Source organism: Topomyia yanbarensis, chromosome 3 (genome assembly GCF_030247195.1).
Source record: "Topomyia yanbarensis strain Yona2022 chromosome 3, ASM3024719v1, whole genome shotgun sequence".
Taxonomy (NCBI): Eukaryota; Metazoa; Arthropoda; class Insecta; order Diptera; family Culicidae; genus Topomyia; species Topomyia yanbarensis.
The window spans coordinates 94,553,961-94,573,926 of NC_080672.1; the positions used below are offsets into that span (position 1 = coordinate 94,553,961).

General features: G+C 45.6%; 1 protein-coding gene across 1 annotated transcript; it reads left to right on the plus strand.

Annotated features, from left to right (window-relative positions):
- The first annotated feature begins 1,530 nt into the window (after positions 1 to 1,530).
- LOC131689495 (sphingolipid delta(4)-desaturase DES1) lies at positions 1,531 to 19,922 on the plus strand. Its single transcript, XM_058974617.1, has 2 exons — positions 1,531 to 2,763; positions 19,183 to 19,922. The coding sequence occupies exon 1, from the start codon at positions 1,783 to 1,785 to the stop codon at positions 2,746 to 2,748; it is 966 nt and encodes a 321-aa protein (XP_058830600.1). The 5' UTR covers positions 1,531 to 1,782; the 3' UTR covers positions 2,749 to 2,763; positions 19,183 to 19,922.
- The last annotated feature ends 44 nt before the right edge of the window (positions 19,923 to 19,966 follow it).

Here is a 19,966-nt window from a genome sequence, read left to right on the forward strand (position 1 = left end):
CATGTTCAGGAGTGTTTTAGTTTTAGATTTATAATTTTGATGGTTCTATAATATAAAACTGAAAATTTTAAAACTGGAACTTTCTGTACCCAGCAGTAGTTTTAGCGGATGTTCTATTCAGTTTAAAATTCATGTCTCACCATTCCTTCAGTGTTACTGCATTCAAATTTATTTTTCCCCAGTCTATCGGGTCTAAGTGTCTGTGCTGAAAACTTTGCATGTATTTAAAACACAGTTCTAAACGTGTTTTAAAATCAGCAACAGATAGAACGGAGTCGTATAACAGTTTTAAATTTTGAAACAAAACTGTTCGAAATTATAAAACAAAACGCTCTGCTGGGGATGTGAATGTTTCAGTTCCAGTTCTACTTTGAAACTCCTATATAAAATAAAACGCTCCTGAACATGCCCTAAAGTTTTAACGGTTGAACCTATATATTGCTATATTTAAAAAGATGAACTCTATCGGTTAATGAAATAAAAGTATTAATATTTACTTCATTTAATAAACCAATTCTCGAAGAACATAAGATTACGGTTTAACTTTAACCCATCCAATGATTCCACATATTGTTTGGATTATACCAACAGGTCGTTAGGCTCTTGGATCATAAGATGTTTATTAGGGCAGTCAAAATTCTCTTTGAAATGAAATTCCGGACAAACGGGTACTGGTCAAACACAGTTCACAGCAGTATAGAAAGCAGCTAATGAAAGAGTAAAATTTTCGCTTTTGTTTACTACCAACATCTGTGATTGGCGAGTAACGGTATGTCCAGAATTTCCATTCATAGTGAGTTGTGACAGTTGACTTTTACGCCCTAATCATATGTTTGTCGAGAATTGAAGAGAATTAAAAGTTACCAAATATTGCGCACTTCCCACCAACCTGGACTCCGCACTTTCAAAGTGCGAGTGATCAAACTGCTACTGAAAACTGCGAGCTGTCAAAAAACATGTATTTCAAGTGATAGAGATGGTACTTTCATAGACAGACCAGTCGAACTTACCAGTCTATGAGAAGAATTTATTGCGCACTTCGCACCAACCTGGACTCCGCACTTTCAAAGTGCGAGTGATCAAACTGCTACTGAAAACTGCGAGCTGTCAAAACACATGTATTTCAAGTGATAGAGATGGTACTTTCATAGACAGACCAGTCGAACTTACCAGTCTATGAGAAGAATTTAATAGAAGAATAGTAAGTGCGCAGTACGGTTAGAATCCAGTTTTTAGTGCCACAAACAATAATAGAAGAATAGTAAGTGCGCAGTACGGTTAGAATCCAGTTTTTAGTGCCACAAACAATATCAAATTTTTCGGTCTTCGGTTGCAAAAGCTTCCCAAGTTCAACCCTGCTCGCAACCACTACTAATAAATATATATGTCATTATTTACAGACACCATAAACATGCTCATTTTTCATTCATTTCAAGTTTATGCTATGCACCTACACCGATAACGGAACTTTGTGTGCATGTGCTCTGCTGCCCAACGGTTATCTTTGCGGTATTAGTGCCTCTACGTGACAGTTGCCTTCGTCTGGTCGATTGAATTCATTCCCGCAGTTTGGGACGGTGTTGTATACGTTGTGTAGTTCTATCATAGCTATTGAGCCGTCCGGCAAAAAGTCAAACAGTGGAAAAAATCCGTTCATCGTCTGCTTGGACAGCCGGATTTTTCTTAAATGCCAGTGTAGAGAACAGTGGTTTTTGGCCTCTCGTTTTTGAGAGATTGTGTATTATTTTTAAATATTATTTTGACCTGTGATCTGCAATCAGGATGGGGCAGCACGTTTCCAGAACGGATTTCGAGTGGACCTACACGGAAGAACCACACGCTAGTCGTAGGAAAATTATTCTACAAAAATATCCTCAAATCAAAAAGCTTTTCGGATACGATCCCCGGTTCAAGTGGGTTGCAAGTGGCATGGTGCTGGCACAATTCATTATGCTGTTCGTGATGAAGGACCAGTCGTGGAAAATGATTTTGCTCCTTGCGTACTTTGTCGGTGGTGTCATAAACCATTCACTTATGTTGGCATGCCACGAAATCGCTCACAACCTAGCCTTTGGGCACTCAAAGCCAATGGCGAACCGGCTTTTCGGATTCTTCTGCAATCTTCCCATCGGTTTACCGATGTCAGTAAGCTTCAAGAAGTACCACTTGGAACATCATCGATACCAGGGAGACGAAGTGATTGATACGGATTTACCAACTCTACTCGAGGCGAAACTATTTTGCAATACTCTTGGAAAGTTTTTCTGGGTCGTTTTGCAACCGTTGTTTTACATTTTCCGACCACTAGTCGTAAATCCGAAGCCACCACAAAAGTTGGAGATCATAAACGGTATTATTCAGCTTATCTTCAACACTATTGTAGTGTACTTTTTCGGCTGGAAGGTTATGTTCTACCTTGTGATTGGGTCCCTGCTGGCAATGGGACTTCATCCAGTTGCTGGTCACTTTATTTCGGAGCATTACATGTTTGCAAAAGGTTTCGAGACGTACTCCTACTACGGACCGCTCAATTGGATTACCTTCAATGTCGGATACCACAACGAACATCACGACTTCCCGGCCGTACCGGGTCGATATCTGCCAGAGGTGAAGCGGATTGCACCGGAATTCTACGACACCATACCGCAGCACACCTCTTGGACTTCGGTTCTGTATGATTTCATCACCGATCCGGCCATTGGACCGTACGCTAGAATCAAGAGGAAGGCGAGGGGACTGGATTCCTGAACGGCTTAATGAAAGGTAAGTCGATAACGATACGCTTATCACATCGTCAGGCTGAGATTTGTTTTACGGACAAGCGCCAAGAATCATATTTATTGCTTTGCCGAACGAGTCAATTGAGGCTGTTGGAATTAAAACCTAGTTAGTAAAAATGGAAAGATAACGCTGTGAGCGGAAGATAACGGGGATCGTCTGCCAGTCGGTTCTGTTTTGGAAACTCATGCCGCTATCATGTGATACACTGTTTGACTGGTAGCTAAGCCGTGCCAGTGTGGGTGAAAGTGGCCGTTTTGAACACGGCATGATGCGTTTTAATGGATATTTTGTGTGCTTTACTTGATATTCCAAAGTTTCACACATAGTGCCGTCTGTGTTGTGTGTTTGTTTGCTTTTGGGATGGAGTATGAATGAACAATAATTGTTAAAATGTAGATATCATTTGGACATATAGCTTATGGCAGTTACTCACGGAAAGCACCAGTATGAGTCATGAGTCAATTTGCTTGTCGCAAACTATCGATTAGTGTTGATTGTGAATTGTTTCCACAAGCTATAGAGCTATATGTGTGCTGAGGCACGTCAGCTTTTCGTGCTTTGAGTGAAGAGGATTTGAATCATTAAAACTCAGTGCTTGTATTGCACTCTTTAACGCTGACGTGCTTCGGTAAACATAAACAGATAATGAACATCGATAATTCATTTACATCGTTTGGTTGGGTATGATTTTTTTATTAAAAAAAATAGTTTTTGAATTTTTGCTTCTATCACAAAATATTAAATATTATTAGCAAACATTATCAACTACCAATACTTCAACATTGGTTTTCTCGATAGGTGAATCCGATCGAAAAATTACCTTGAATCACCGTCTACCCAGGTGTTGAAGGTATTGTTTACTATTGTCGTCTTATCTCATACGCGAAATGACACAATATGTATCTTGAATGGCTTAGGCTTCAAACTTCGAGCCAGGTGTCCTGACACATTATTTTTCTGGAAATTTTTCTTATCGCTCAGCATTTTAGCAGCTGTTCGCTCGCATCGAAAACATCCGTTTTCAACCTATTTGAAATTGCGGTCGAATTAGACACTCTCGAGCCGGTTTTTCATTTATTGATTGATAAAATGTGTCATACCAAATTTTTATTGTCTACATACTTAAATGTGTGCAACGGTATCTATTTGTGATTATTAATTGAAAAAATCACGCAAACCACGAGACCAATTCCGTTGGGTCAAAAAATCGTTTGATCAAGCTGGAAAGAACACGGTTCGAATGCAAATCAGCTACATCAATTGTTGCCCGTGTGTGGCAGGAATAAATATCAATTAAACGCAGAGATATATTCAATTGGGGTTGTTTCAGTTTGCTTGTATAAGTAATTTGGATTTTCAAATGCATGATCGCTTATAGCTTGGAACACCCGGATTGTTCGGCCACGATGATGATGATGATCATGCGAATGTTTTATAATCGACAAAAAATCCTCAGGATAACCGAGTACTGTAATACTTTCAGTTATGGCAATTCCTTACCGATTTGGACACTTTTTTTTAATTTATTTCGTTTATTTGACACGGCTCATAGCGGTAGCTTAACGGAGCCGTGGATCTTTCATTTGTTTACAATATGTAAAGAAATAAAACCAGAAACAAATATTTATTGTCCGTTGGATACCGTGCGCGCAACAATTTAATTGCGAGCGGAGACCTTCTTTCGCTGCTCGCCTACTGCGTCATGTGGACCATTTAATTCTCTTCTGTCCTCCACATCAAGGTCATCATCGTTAAAAGTGCCTTGGAGCTCGCGACCAGATGTTTTTTCCTGTTTCTTGCACTTACGGGTGACCAATGTAAATCCGTCGTCATTGTTATTATTTTCTTCGCCGATGTTGCTTACAGTGGGTTTTTGGGTGCTGGATGCTACTTTGGCAGTTGTCAATATGGACTGAACGGGTTCCACAAATTTGGCAACCGTTTGTGGTTCAGGTATTGGTATTGAAAACTCTTTTTTGGGTTGGTTTGCCGTGGATGTGTTGGCAATCGGTAGAGATGCATTCTCCTCTGTATCTTGCGCGCAAGGTTGTCCGTAGTGCGCTGTCTGATTACAATACTTGCACGTAGGAGTTTGCCCCTCATGCGTGCATAACGTAGTTTGGTTAATAGTAGCTTCGTGGGTTTTGAGTTTTATAGACAAGTGGGAGGGGATAGGTCTTTCGATCCGCATCCCCACCACAAGAACACTGTTAGGTGTACCCGGGAAAAAATTTCTCCGCGTAACGGATTCTACTTCTCCGTATTGCGACATGTATTTTGCAATTAGATCTGGAGGGGTACGTGGTGATAGGTCATGTAGCTTTACATCTACATAGTCTTTTTCTATATACACGGGAACTTAATTCCAACTTTATCACGTGGCTGAAGTGCTTCAAATTGTTCTGCAAAAACGAAACGTTCGGCTTGGGCTAACGTGTTGAACGATATAAGTAATACATTGCGAAGATGATGATACTGTAGATACATAACCTCCTTGAGCCTGAGCTGCATCTTCACCTTCAACAGGTATTCCACTTCACGAAAACTCAATCTTATTGAACAGAATTGAAAGTCAACGACAGCTGTGTTGGGTCGGAGCAGCGTTTTTTCGTCAACTTTACTCATGATGGCAAGAATAAATTAAAAGTTTCCTTTGTTCTCGAGACAATGCACGCTAGATCGAGAGGTTGCTAGTTGTTGTTCGCTTGGTTCGATTGTACCTACGTCTGATTTGGGCAGAAGAAAAGTAGACTGAGATTTGGATACTTGGATGTTTTATATTGGAAACTGTTCAGCTTATCTGGTTTTCTGTGGGCTATGATGGTAATTTCGGGTCTAAAAACTTTTATGATTAGAGGTTTTGTTGAGTTGAGCACCCAGATTTCAAAATATGGCAGCATTACGACGTGTTTCTCTGGTGTGGAATAAAGGTTAAAGCAGTGGTTTTCAACCTTTTCATTCTCTTCACCCCTTCCAGAAAACGTATCACCATAATGGACCTATTATGTTCCCCTTGTTTAGCACTATTAGCCACTTGAGCAGTCGAAGGCCATGTGCTCCGGTGTTTCCTCCAAATACTCATACTTCGAACAGTAAGGTGCAGACGCGCGACCTATCCGATGTAAACTCTATGAAGCCGTGACCTGTTAGGAACTACGTTAGGTATTTGCCTACAAAGACACATTCGGAATTGCTCGATATGGATCTTCCGTTATCTGAGATATCCCCGCTTTTCGTTGTTCTCAGCTCGCGTCTTATGTCTGTTCTACTGTAAACACCGTTCTTGTCCTTGATGACCCCGTAGTGCTCTTCCATCTTTTTCTTGAGCTCTGTCATCCCAAGCCCTTCCGTTTCCCGTTTATTGCAAGCATTCAGAGCTCTGTACACTATTTCCAGCATGCTGTTATCATCGCTAATATTTCTTCGGTTTATGCATTTGTTTTTTACTATTCTCTCTCTTGTTGAGTCCCATTTCCGGACCACTACCTACACTCGTTTTACCTAGTTGCTGCTCGTCTTGTCCAAGCAAGCGGAGAAGCAATGTTAGGGTCTTGCCTTTCTCCTATAGAAAAGCTATGCAACCACTCACAAAAATCGAGTGAACCGGTTAGATGCTGATTTCATGAGCCATTTAGCTCCTATTTTCGTGAGTAATTCAGATCCCAGCCTTATCACGATCTACTCGGATAGTCCCCGATGGTGAACTAACCCTACTCCGACTGAGAGTTTTCCGACGGAGGAATTTCTCCCGACATCGACACCGGCTTTCTTTCGCTATCCAGCTCCCAGATCTACTCGGATATTATCCGGCTGTGAACTACCCTACTCCGACTGAGAATTCCCCGGTAGCAGAATTTCTCTCGGTACCTATGTCTGTTTCGTGAGCCAATTTGCTCCCATTTTTGACGCGATAGTCGGATGGTCTACGGCGGTGAATCTACTCTACTTTAAATGCCCCGGCGGTAGATTTCTTCTGCTACTGATGTTCGTTTCCGTAAGCAATCCCGATCTACTCGATCTAGTCCCCGGCGGCGAACCTAGCCTGCTCAGCGGACCAGTGAGTAGGGGTTGAGATCATTCCAGCAATTCCGAATGGAACGTAGCTTCCGGTAGACTGGCGTCCTAACGACTCACTGCTAGCTATTCGATGCGGCCTGCTCGCTCTAATACCCGGCGGTGGATCTAGCCTACTCATGAGCTAGCCGGTAAGGTGTCGAGGTCGATCCGGCTACTCCGGTGAAGCCTGACGTCCGGTTCACTGGCGCCCCGACGACCGAAGCCCGGTGCTACGTCGCGTACTACTCAACTGGTCCCCGGCGGTGGGCCTAGTCTACACCGACGGAGAGTTCCCCGGTGGCGGAATATCCCCATAAACCCGTTTTGTGGTTTCACGGCGGCTTCCCACCTGATAGCGCTAATTTGTTGGTCCCTTGGCCACTTTCTCGGAGAGTATACTTGTAACCACTCTGTTGGCAGCATCCAAGATATGCTCGTCATGGCACATCTCTTGGAGGATATTGTCAACTGTCTCACCAGGCATACCCCTTTGAAGTTCTTTGAACCTAGGGCATTCGAAGACTACGTGTTCCGGTGTCTCTTGCACCTTCGCACGCTGACGAAGCATGTCGAAACCGATGCAGGTACTTCCGGAAGCATCTTTGCCCGGACAAAAACTGCGTCAAATAGAAGTTCACCTCTCCATGCTTCCTATGTACCCAAGCAGACACATTTGTGATGAGTCGCTGGGTTCACCTTCCTTTCTCCGCGTTGTCCCACTCTTGCCGCCACTTAGCCGAGTCCGCTCGGACCAGTCTCTTTGCATTTCTCCGTTGGTAGCATTCCACGTCCTCAACCGCAGTGACGCAGATGGGAACCATCCCGGCAGTTACGCATACCATCTCCGACGATATCGTTCTGTACGCATTCGCGACACGAACAGCCATTAGGCGAAACGTGCTTGTCAACTTCGTCCGGTTCCGGCTCGATTTCAGCACAGCAGCCCAGGCCGGTACGCCATACTTCAATATTAAAGATGAGACACCCTCCGGGAGACATTTCGTACTGCACCTTGCTCCTCCGTCGTTCGGCATGGTCCTTGTCAATGCGTTAGTTGTCCTCGAAGCCATAGTCGACATTGCTGTTGTAATTTAACCGATTATCGACCAGCTGCTTCAGCGTACACATCGATGGAATTGAGTGTCCGCCGACGCTGATCACGAAACACTGTATTTTTTCCGTTGTTGACCAGCACTATCTCCGTCTTGTGGTGAGCCAGCTGGAACTTGAAATCAGCCATCCAGGTTTCCGCGATGTGTATAGATCGACTATAGTGTTGTGACCCTAATCGGCCTTTGCCCAATGTTCGTCTCGTAGACTAGTAGACTCGGTTCTGAAAGTAACTTCTCAGAACCTTGCAGATAGTTCTGTATCCGCATTCTGTGCAGCACTACGGCGAAAGTCATCCTGTTCGCGCTGTTGAACGAGTTCTTCATGTCGATCGTAACCACGGCGCAGTAGCGATTGCCCCTTCTATTTTCCTACAATGCTTTCTCCGCGCTCGCGATGGCGGATGGCGTCCACCGTCGAGATCCCTTTCCAGAATCCGAGCTGCCTCTGCGACAGTCCGTTCTGACTTTCAGCGTAGTTCGTACGACACGGTAAGCGTTGCCCCAATGGTTGGCGACTACTTCTCTGCACAGCATCTTGTAGCAGATGGACTTACTAAGTACTATCTCGCGTTTAGAAGCAGCCTAAGCCGCCCGGAATGTCACCTTCAACTCTTCTCTGACTACCTCAGATCTTGCTCTAGTCTCTGGACGCGTGTTTTGGATTTGAGGATGCTGAGCATTTCGTTCTAACAATACGTCGGACGCCGGCAGTTCCTCAGTTCCATTTTTCTCGGCATTGCTGCTTTACGCGTCCTTGTTCATGTTTTCGACAGCTCATCGGCATTCGGAATTTGGGCGTGGCTGTCACCACGAAGTGCTTCCACAGAAAGGTCCTTGTTGAAGTCCTTTATTTTCCACTTCCACTCGCCAGTCCTCACTCTCCGCGATACAGTGCAATTCCACCGACCAATGGTATAGTGGATCACGTGGTGGGCGCTATGTGTATACTATTCACTGACGTGCCATTTCATATTATCCATCAGCGACGCACTGCAGAATGTTACGTCGATGATGGATTCCCGGTCTTTACGGAATGTGCTAGCGGAAACTTCGTTGCACAGCCGTACATCCAGCTGCGTCAAGGCTTCCAACAGGTTGCAACCTCTTGCGTTGGTCAGCCTGCTACCCCACTTCACGATCCAAGCGTTAAAATCTCCTCCTATAACAACCGGCGTTCGTCCTACTACCGAGTCGGTTAGTGTGTCCAGCATCCGATAGTTCTGCATTGGTGTCCACCGTGGGGGGAGCATAACAGTTACATACGAATATGCCGTTGATCCTGCCGATGACGAATCCATCTTGTGTGTTACGAAGAAGATTACGCTGTCGTCGTTAGGTGAAGTTAGCTATTTCCTTGGCATTCGAGTCACCAAAGATCAGAAGACCTACGTCAGAAAGCTTTCGAGTCGTTTTGGTTTGGAGCATGCAAAGGGATCCAACGTTCTTATCGATACAGGATATTATAGAAACCGCGAAGGAAGAAAGAAGCTAAGAGATAACGAGTGTTACCACAGCTTAGCATGAGCGCTGCTATACGTGGCAGTAAATACGAAATAGACATAAAGGCAGTGGCGTATTAGGGGGGGGTTGGGAGCAAACCACACCCCACCCCCACCCCCCCCCCCCCCCCAAAATGTTTTGGAGGAATTTGTTAAACAAAAATATGCCCAATATTTTAAATGGAATTCTCAAAGTTTCATTTGCCAAAGTTATCTTGAGAGAATATTTCCTTTCAGTGAAAACTGGCAGCAGACCTCGACACGTACCTGTCGGCTCGTTGTGGAGGCTACCTTAACCGCCGAGGACTATAACGAGTAGATCGCGGCGAAGCGAGGAACTGGGTGCTTATTGGTTCATGAAACGGATATCGGTACCGAGAGAAATTTCGCCACATTCTGTAGTCCTTGACTGACGGCGAACATGGACTGGAGAGTGTGCGAGAAGTATCCCCAAAGCGACCACCAGGCAATCCGCTACTGCATCGGCCAATGGAACCCTGCTCCAGCACGGAGAAGGATGGGCGGCAAGCTAAAGTGGAAGACGAAAGCCTTTAACGAAAACCTCTTTGTTGAGTTACTACGGCGAACAACGGAATCAAGTACGTTGATGCGGCTGATCTAACAAGAAGGATTGTGACAGCTTGTGACGTTACAATGTCACGAAAACTAGGGCCATGCAGTAGACGGCGTGCAGCTTACTGGTTAAATGACTAACTCAGTACGCTACACGCTGCTTGTCTTTGAGCCAGAAGGCTGGCTCAGAGCGCAAGATTGGAGAGTGAGAGAGGAGCGCAAGCGACATTTCGAGAAGGTAAGGACACTTTAAAACGGGAGATCAAGCTTAGCAAGCAATTGTCATAAGTAGCTATGCTGAGAAATAAACGCCAATCCTTGGGGGACGCATACTGAGTCGTCATGACGAAGACGAGGGTCCGTCGACACCAGCTGAAATATGCCCGGGTAAGCTAAAGATAATCGTTGAGGGTCTCTTCCCGAATCACGATTCAACCAGCTGGTCACCGACACCATACGGCGAAGAAGAAGAAGGAGGTTACACAGCCGAGTGGCAAGCGACTAACGACGAGCTCAAAGAAGCGTCGATGTGACTAAAATCAAAGAAAACCCCCGGTCCGGATGGAATACCAACCAAGGCGCTGAAAGCTGCGATCCTGGCATATCCGGACATGTTCAGGATGCTACTGCTGAAGTGTTTTTAGATGGTAATCCCCGAAATGAGGAAGGTGCAGAAACTGATGTTGCTGCCAAAGTCAGGGAAGTCACCGGGCCATCCAGCCTGGTATAGACCAATGCCGCAGCGTGGCATAAAAGAATGAGCCAGATCCTGAAGAGCTACTTCCAGAGTAGAGCACTGCTGTACCAGACGAACAAAAGGGCAGAAGGCAATGCGAGTCGTATTCCTCAGGGCTCCATTCTCTGTCCAACTCTTTGAAATGGAATGTACGATGGGATCTTAACACTGCGGCTGTCCAGGAAAGTGAAAGTCGTTGGTTTCGTGGATGACGTGTCACTAACGGTGAGGCACTTGAAAAAATGGAGGTGTCGGTGACGGAGACAATAGATGCGATGGAGAGCTGGATGAACGGGTCAAGCTGTAAATAGCTCACCAAAAGACGGATTTGTTGTTGGACAGCAACTGCAAAGCGGTTCAGCGGATACAGATCACCGTCGAAGGGCATGTGATTGCATCGAAGCGTGCACTGAAACAATTGGGTGTGATAATCTGATTGAGCTTTAACAACCACGTTGATTACACATGCGAAATGTCGGTCCATTATCTAGTGTTTCGTCATCGATACTGCGATATGGGGCTCCTGCATGGGGTGCGACGCTGAAAACCAAGTGGAACCGCGAAAAGCTGAACAGGACGCGTCGACTGCTGGCCGTACGAGGTGCGATTGCATACCGGAGGCAGTATGTCTTATCGCCGAGATGATTCCCATCTGCATCACCCTGACGGATGATATCAAGTGCTACAATCAATGAAACGTCAGAAACGTGAAGAAGATGATGAGAATCGATTCGATGGTGGCGTGGCAGCAGGAATGGGACAATACGGAGAAAGGAAAGTGGACCTACCGGCTCATCCAAACCTGTCGACGTGGGTCAATAGAAAGCACGGAGAGATGACCTTCCACCTGAAACAGCTCCTACCGAGCAGCGGCTGCTTAAGAAGTATCTTCATCGGTGTGGGTACGCAACGCCAACACTGTGCCCGGAGTGTGAGTGTGAGCGTCTTTGAGTGTCCGAGGTTTGAGGTCTTTGAATGTCCGAGGTTTGAAGTGACGTGCAGGGAGCTACTTAAAACGGGAGGACCGGACATCAACCCGGGTAATGTAGCCTACAGAATGACAAGCGACGTAAAGACGTGGAACGCAGTAAATAGAGATATGATGTAGATCATGATCGTCTTACAGCGGAATGGACATCGAGCAACGGTTTCGGGAGAGCAATCACCGCCAGGGAACTCTCCGCAGGAATAAGCTGGATCCACCGCCGAGGACTAGTCGAGTAGACTGCAACAGAACAGCGAGTATGAGTCGTCGAAACGTCGAAAGCTCCATGCGGATTCGCCAGACCGACCACGGCACCCCACCGGTTGTTCCGATAGAAAAATAGCGAAAACCAAAGAAGAATCGATATTGGGAGAGCTTTTTTCGCCAGGAAACTCCGTCAGCGTAAGCTCGATTCACCGCTGGGGACTAGACTGAGTAGACAGCGACGAGACTACACTAGTCGCGGGTTATCGGTGTACCAGTGCACCGGACACTCTGCTTCACTAGAATCGCCGAACTGACCTCGGCACCTAGCTGATTAGCTCGATCTCGGGAGAACTTCTCTCACCGGGGAATTCTCTGTCGGAGTAAGTCATCAAGGAAGTAGTGCTAAATGGTCCAAGAAGAGAACTAAACAGCTTAAAGGAGTTACGGTGCTAAATGGCACCGGTCACGGAGCCAAAGGGCTCAAGAAGTTGTGGTACTGAAACCAAACAAGAATCGGTATCGAGAGAACTTCTTTCGTCTGGGACCTCTCCGTCAGCGTACAATCAGATTTACCGCCGGGAACTAGACTGTGTAGACTGCGACGACACACCACCAGTCGCGCAGGGGCTCCAGCAAACCGGATGCCCTACTCTACCGGAATCGCCGAACTGACCTCAGCATCTGACTGGTTTGCTAGCTTTCGAACTTCTCTCGTCGCGGATCTTTTCGTCGGAGTAGGCTATTTCTATCGTCGGGGACTAGACCGAGTAATTCGCGAACCAGTCGGAAGCTCGAAGAGGAAGTGGTACTGAATGGCACAAGGGAACTGAAGGGGTCAGTAAATTAGACAGTCTGAAGTTGGCCGCCCAGATTGTCCTCGTAGGGGAAGAGCATTAATTCTAGACCCACTGCTAGCTTTCCTACCTTGATTACCCAAACCCGTTCCCTGAGTTGTTGGTCTTTGAACATTTTTTTCCTGCTCACCCCCCGATCTTGCCCCCACTGCATAGCGGTGAACGTATCAATATTGAGCAGACAAGTCAGCTGTCCTATTGCTTTGTCGGAGGCTTGTAGAGAGCTTGTTTGGTTAAGGCGATTGTTGGAAGAGATGGGGGAGAAGCAACGTGGACCGACTGTAGTGTTTGAAGATAATAGGAGCTGTATTGATTTCGTTGAGCTGAAACGGCAGTCACGAAGGTCGAAGCTTATCGACACCCGAATGTATTTCACGAAGGATTTAGCAGCGAAAGGTGTGTGGTTCTGAAATAATGTCCGTCAGAGGCCATGGTGGTAGATATTGTGACTAAGCCGCTAGGAGCGGAAAAGTAGAGCAAATTTTCAGCTTCAATGGGCTTGGCTAATATCGAGGAGGAGTGTTTAGTGTACAAGTGGGAGCGACATTTTTTACACGACGCCCATGCGCACTACCAACTGTTTTAACCACCATAGAGCTAATAGGTTTCATTCGACTGTAACAAGAGCAACAATAAACACGTTTCATTATTCTCGCATTTCTTTTACGTTGCGTGTTGTCCCGGTATTGTTCCGTCGTCTTGCACTTGTCCGCTGCGTTACTGGCTTGATGTTCCGCCTGCAAACGCGCTTCCGCTACCAATTTACCTTCAACGGGACCAAGCGCCCCTGATCCAAGCAGGACAGCAGGGAGCTGTCAAACGAGTAAGGGGTAGGAAAATAAACACGAAGAAGGAAGAGATTAATTAACAGAGATTAGTTCGCAGCAGGTTTGTGAAGTTAAGAATAATTTAATTAAAAGCTTAAAGTTAAAAACACGGTATCGTGAACAATTAGAAGTACGGTTATAAAATCGTTATAAGTATTACGGATGAGTGAAACTAAAACTAAAGGTAAAGTGAAACTTAAACTAAAGGATTATCACAGCTAGTAATCGAGTTGATACCGACAAGAAATAAAGTACCGTACGAGACCGCTTCCCGGAAATTAGTATCAACACTAAACGGGAACGAATTAAATTTTCCGTTTATTCCGGGATGTCAAGCGGTTTTCGAAGCAAGTGTGGGCAAACAGGCCCAGAAAAAGTGCGATTCTCCTGGTGATGAGAGGGCCGAATGTGGTACGTATCGAAGGCTCGATACTAGCGGGATAGTTTAGTGTGACGTGTGGTTTCACTATGAGTGCGTTTGCGTGGAAGACAGGATCCAAGATAGAGAGATTGGAGCTGTAATGGGTGCGTGGGGAAATAGCTGGAGCGGGAAAAGTGCGGACTACGTGATCAACTGGCGCGCTACGAGTAGCAACAGGAGCAGTAGAAACGTCTGGAACAGGCTGAAGATCAGCATAAATGGCATGAGAAGCGGCAAAAGCAACCGATTTTGCAGCAGCAAAAGCAGCAGCGGATCGATCAGTCATAGAAGAGGGAATTGCGGTTGCCGCGGCATAGTTCGTTGTTGGGAGAGCCAGATCAACGAAGATCCAACTGCGATGACTTGCCAATTACGAGAGGTCATCTTGCGGGGCGGAAGACGGTGGCGGCGATCCTGAAGATTGACCACGATTCATCGCAGCGTACGAAAGGACTTGCCGGATGTACGGTTTTCGAAACGATGAGTTGCTTGATCGACTCGAAAAAAGTCTACGACAAAGCGTTAAACTCTGTCAAAAGTCTGCTTCTATCTCCCGACAACATTCCGGTGACCATAGATCGATTGAAAACTTTTCGGGAATCCGGAGTCCATTGTGGAGATGATGGTGCGGAAGATTAGGATGGTGCCCCTACCCAAGATTGATAAAATGGAAACGATCATCGATTTCGGTGTTGTAGTGCAGAATCTATGTGCGACGTTCCAGGTGTGCCAGATGGATAAGCGGTTGTACAATGTCACATTACTGCAATGATTAGTTGACAGCCTCCCACCAACCATAAAAATTAATTGGGTTTTTTTATCGGAAGGAGTGTCGTGCGACTACATTGCTGGAGTTCAACGAGTGGCTTGGACGAATGGTGGAGGCTTTAAGTGGCGTAATCCGACCACAAGTGTGGGTCAAACCGCAGAAGCTTGAGAGAAGAAACTGGAAGGAAGAAGCCTACATTCATATACATTCCGCGAACCCGCTTGAGGAAAAGGCATGCAAAGTATGCTTGGCGTGTTCAAAGGGGTGCGAAGGTCTCGGCAGATGTAGCAGGTTCCTCAATATGTCTCCGAGTGCACGGTGGGTGTTGATGAATGAGAAGAAGATCTGTCGAAAGTGTCTGGCTAAGCACTTAAAGTCCTGCGAGCGGAACGTTCCGTGTAATCATAACGGATGTAGTTATCTTCATCATCGGTTACTGCACGATGATACCAAGCACGGACAAATTCCCAGCAGCTCGTCGCAAAACATTTCCTGCAACACTCATCACTGTTCGCTTGGCGGAGTTCTGCTAAAGTAGATCCGAGTTACGGTGCATGGAAGAGAGAAGTCGATTAACACCTTCCTCGATGCTGGGTCGACCTCTACGCTGATGGAACATAGCTTGTGGAAAGAGCTAAACACTTGGGCCGGCCGACAAGATAGATACGAAGAATACTCGGTAAAATATTCGATGGATATCACCGGAGCGCAAACTCCAACTTAACGTTTTTATCTACCGAGGGTGCATACAGTACGAACTTTGGATCTTCCCTCGCAATCGATAGTGACTTCAGACCTGACAAAACACTGCAAAAAACTAGCTGGACTGCCTGTTGAGTCGTACACTGAAGTCAAACCTCGTATCCTGTTGGGTGTCGACAATACTAGGTTAGAGTATCCGTTTGACACAAGAGAAGGAAGTGCAAATCAGTCCACTGCTGTTTTGACACTACTAGGTTGGCTGATCTATGGCCCATGCTCAGTAGCAAAACCAACGATGACCAATGGAGACAGTACGTATAGCTACCACATTTGCCAGTGCGAGGCGTTGCACTCGACCGTTAAAAGCTATTTCGCTCTGGATAGCCTCAGAGTACAACCTACTGGGCAGCTATCGAAAGAAGACGAACGAGCGATGGTACAATCAGGCACGAGTACACTGGAGAAACGGCTACCGGACAGTAAAAATATGGCCTTAAAGCGCCAGCAGAGTCTTGACAAACGCCTGGCTCGAGAGCCTGAATTGGCGAAATGTCGTCAAGAGAAAATTCTGGACTACAAGGCGAAGGGATATATTCGTAAGCTTGCGGCACAGGAAGAAGTTATGCGCAAGGAACGCTCGTGGTATCTGCCGATCTTTCCGGTTATCAATCCTAACAAACCTGGGAAGCTTAGAATTGTGAAAGGGCCTGATCAGGTTACGCCACTTCCGGATGTCTTGCAATGGTTCCGCGAAAATCGTATAGCAATTTCAGGAGATATTCGCGAGATGTTTCACCAAGTTTGGATCAACAATGAAGACCAGCACTGCCAAAGGTTTCTCTGGAATTATGGAAATCTAGGGGATAACCCGACGATTTACGTCATCAAGTGATTACGTTCGGTGCGAGTTGTTCGCCAAGCAATGCACAATACGTGAACAACCTAAACGCAGGACTGTTTAAGCACCAGTTTCCGGAAGCTGTTGAGGTGCTCTGTCAGGGCACATACGTTGATGATATGCTCTGTAGCGTAGAATCAGAAGGGGAGGAGGTAAAATTCGTGCAGGATGTATGGTCCATACATGCTGAAGGTTGCTTCGAGATCCGAGGACGGCTGTACAACTGGTACTAGTACTGGGTATGTGGTGGGATACCATCAGCGATACATTTACCTTTAAAATCCCGAAACGATGCAGGCAACAGTTGCTTTCCGAAGAGGAAACCCCTACGAAGCATGAAGTACTACGAACCCTCATGTCGGTGCACGACCCGCTCGGACTTCTGGCAATCGAGCTGATGTTCCTCAAAGTCCTTCTTCAGGAAATTTGGTGCTCTAACAGTGGTTGGGATGAACCGATAGCCGGTCAACAACTTTCTAAGTGGAGAACGTGGCTCAACGTGTTGAACAATGTGGAGAGTTTCCGTTCCGTGATCCTATCGAACGATAACATCGTCGTCAACTGTAATCCAGCTGCATGTTTTCGTTGATGCTAGCGAAAACGGATACGCAGCGGTCGCATACTTTCGCTACGAAGAAGGTGACTCGATAGAATGTACCTTTGTTGCTGCAAAAACTCGTGTCGCACCCGCTGAAGTACGTTTCGATTCCTCGGTTGGAACTCCAAGCGGCGGTCATCGGAATGCGTCTGGCGCAAGCGATCGGAGAAACTCACCGTATTCCAGTACAGAAACTGATGGACTGATTCAAGAGATGTCCCTTGTTGGTGGCTGAGGATCACAGGAAGTACAGCAAATTTGTCGGAGAAATTTTACAAGATTCGATAAGACTGCCAGGCTTGCAAGAATGCTAGAGCTCGTCCGCAACCGCCCGTCATGGCAGAGCTTCCGTCAGCGAGACTAGCAGCATATTTCCGGCCATTCTCGTATGCTGGGTTCGATTATTTCGGTCCGATGCAGGTGTTCGTTGGCAGACGTGTTGAGAAGAGGTGGGGTGTACTCATCACATGCTTGGTGGTACGCGCCGTACACATAGAAATAGCCCATACGCTCAATTCCAGTTCCTGTATCATGGCACTGAGAAGCTTCATTGCGAGACGTGGAACGCCGTTAGAGCTCTTTTGCGATCGGGGTACGAACATCGTTGGTGCCGATCGAGAACTGAACGAAGCAGTACACTCCTTGAATCAGGAGGAGATCATGAAAGAGTTCGTGACTGCAAACACTAATGGCGTTTTCGTTTTTTCTTGGTGCTACACCGGTGTAGTGCAAAGAAAGAGATAGACTGATTACACCCAAGTTTGAAAGAGTGTAGCACCGACTACACCGGTGTAGTGCAGTGTCAAAAACGAATATGCCATAAGTGGTCGTTCTTCCCACCGAGTAGTCCGCACGTGGGTGGAAGCTGGGAGAGATAGGTGCAATTTGTGAAGAAAATCCTGAAGAACATGAAGCTACCAACAGACGGAGTTCTACGGAACACTCTACTGGAAATAGAGAATACCATCAACTCGCGCCCCGTCCCCTATGTACCAATAGAAGACGAAGAAAGTTAAGCCCTTACGCCCAATCACTTTCTGTTAGACTCATCCAGTGGTTCAAAACCACTGTTATCGTACGATAACAGGCCCACTACGCTGTCAAATACATGGAGGACATCACAAGCTAACGTTAACCTTTTCTGGAAGCGGTGGCTACAGGAGTACATGCCGTCGATAAACCGCCGAACGAAATGGCATTTCCCAGTCAGTCCTATTCAGATTGGGGATGTTGTGGCGATAGTTGATCCAGATCTTCCAAGGAACTCGTGGCCCAAAGGACGTGTCGTGGATGTGCAATTGAAGGACGACCAGGTTCGCAGCGCTACGGTGAGGACACCGTTCAACATATACGAACACCCAGTGGTCAAGCTGGCGGTGTTGGAAGTTGGCGCAATAGAGGATACGCGCGAACTAGGACCCTGTGTACTGGGGGGAGTGTTACGCAACCTGCGGACGTGCCTCCGCTACCAATTTACCCTCAACGGGACCAGCCGCCCCTGATGCAAGCGGGACAGCAGGAAACCTTACAATTAGAAGTACGGTTATAAAATCATTATAACTAGTAGAACGGCTGAGTGAAACTAAAACTAAAGGTGAAGTGAATCTAAAGCTAAAGGATTATCACAGCTAGTTTGTTATCGTAGCAGCGCCGGTAATCGAGTTGATAATGACATGGACTAAACTACCCATAATCGCAAGTCAGTCCCATGTAGATAGGGAACATGGGAGTGACTTGCGATTATGGGCAGTAAAGTACCGTTCGAGACAACTTCCCGGAAGTCACGGAAATTAGTATCAACACTAAACGGGAACAACACTATAACGTCTTACCACACCCGCTGTCAAGCCCCGCTGTTGGTTCGGGTCGCGAATCGCAATATGGTTGCTGTCGCGGCTAAGCTTTTTCCAGTACCTATGACTTACAGCTCAGTCTCCCTCATCGGGCCCATAACTTCGACGTTCTTAGTTATCTTCAAAATAAATGGAGATTACATCATTATGCATTAGGTGGGTTAAATGGGCTTTTAAATATTCCAGCGTTCAGAATTTCATCTAAAATGCGACATAAATGTGTTCATTAGTTTATATCATTCGTAGTTAGTGCCCCTCATTAGGTTGTCATAGAATTTCCTAAAATCTAATTACCTTTTTTTGTATTCCAGAAAATCTACTATACTTTCTATGGTACGCATTATAATAAGGTGAGACTATTTTCTTTCGCACCTTAAAACAAACTACTGAGCAGAACAACCGCTTGTATTTATATGGATATTGAATATTTACAAATACGCAAAGTGTAAATTTAAGATACGTTCGTTATACATTAACGAAAGCCATTGTTGTTTTTGCGAAATGTTTGCATATTTTTAATACCTTTCTCCACAAATGAAATAACGTTTATGGGCGAAATCATACAAATGGTTTCGCCGAATTAGTCGGTGATCGAACACCAGGATATTATTTCATATATTTATTACTTGAAACTAGAAAATAATTTTTCAAATAATCGTTTGAATCAGTTGCAGCACCGGTCCGCTATAGTGTGCTTTGAAGCGTGTTTCAATTTCCTGTCCGTTACCAAAACCTGATACAAAATAAAAATAACGAAGCACGCCCGGATTTATAGATAGAAGAACTAATGAATTGAAACTGATAGGTAGAATTCGATTTCTACGAAAGATCTAGATGTCACTTAATGTTGAGTCCTACAGAGAGTAAACTTATCGTTAACTAAACTAGAACTGATAAACTGATGATCACTGAACGTCAAGAGTGTGAGGAAGAAACCTAACAAACCAGTTGCTTAATAGATATGTACTATATTTCTAACCAAACGTGCAGATGTATTGAAGTATATGTGTGGACTAAAATCTACTGAATCGAGACCGAGACCAATGTAAAACGGTAATTTTGTCAACACGAACGAAAAAGAAATCCTAAACTGTG

What these genes read in the sequence shown, in the direction of transcription:
- LOC131689495 (XM_058974617.1), top strand. Translation starts at nt 1,783, where the DNA reads ATGGGGCAGCACGTTTCCAGAACGGATTTCGAGTGGACCTACACGGAA.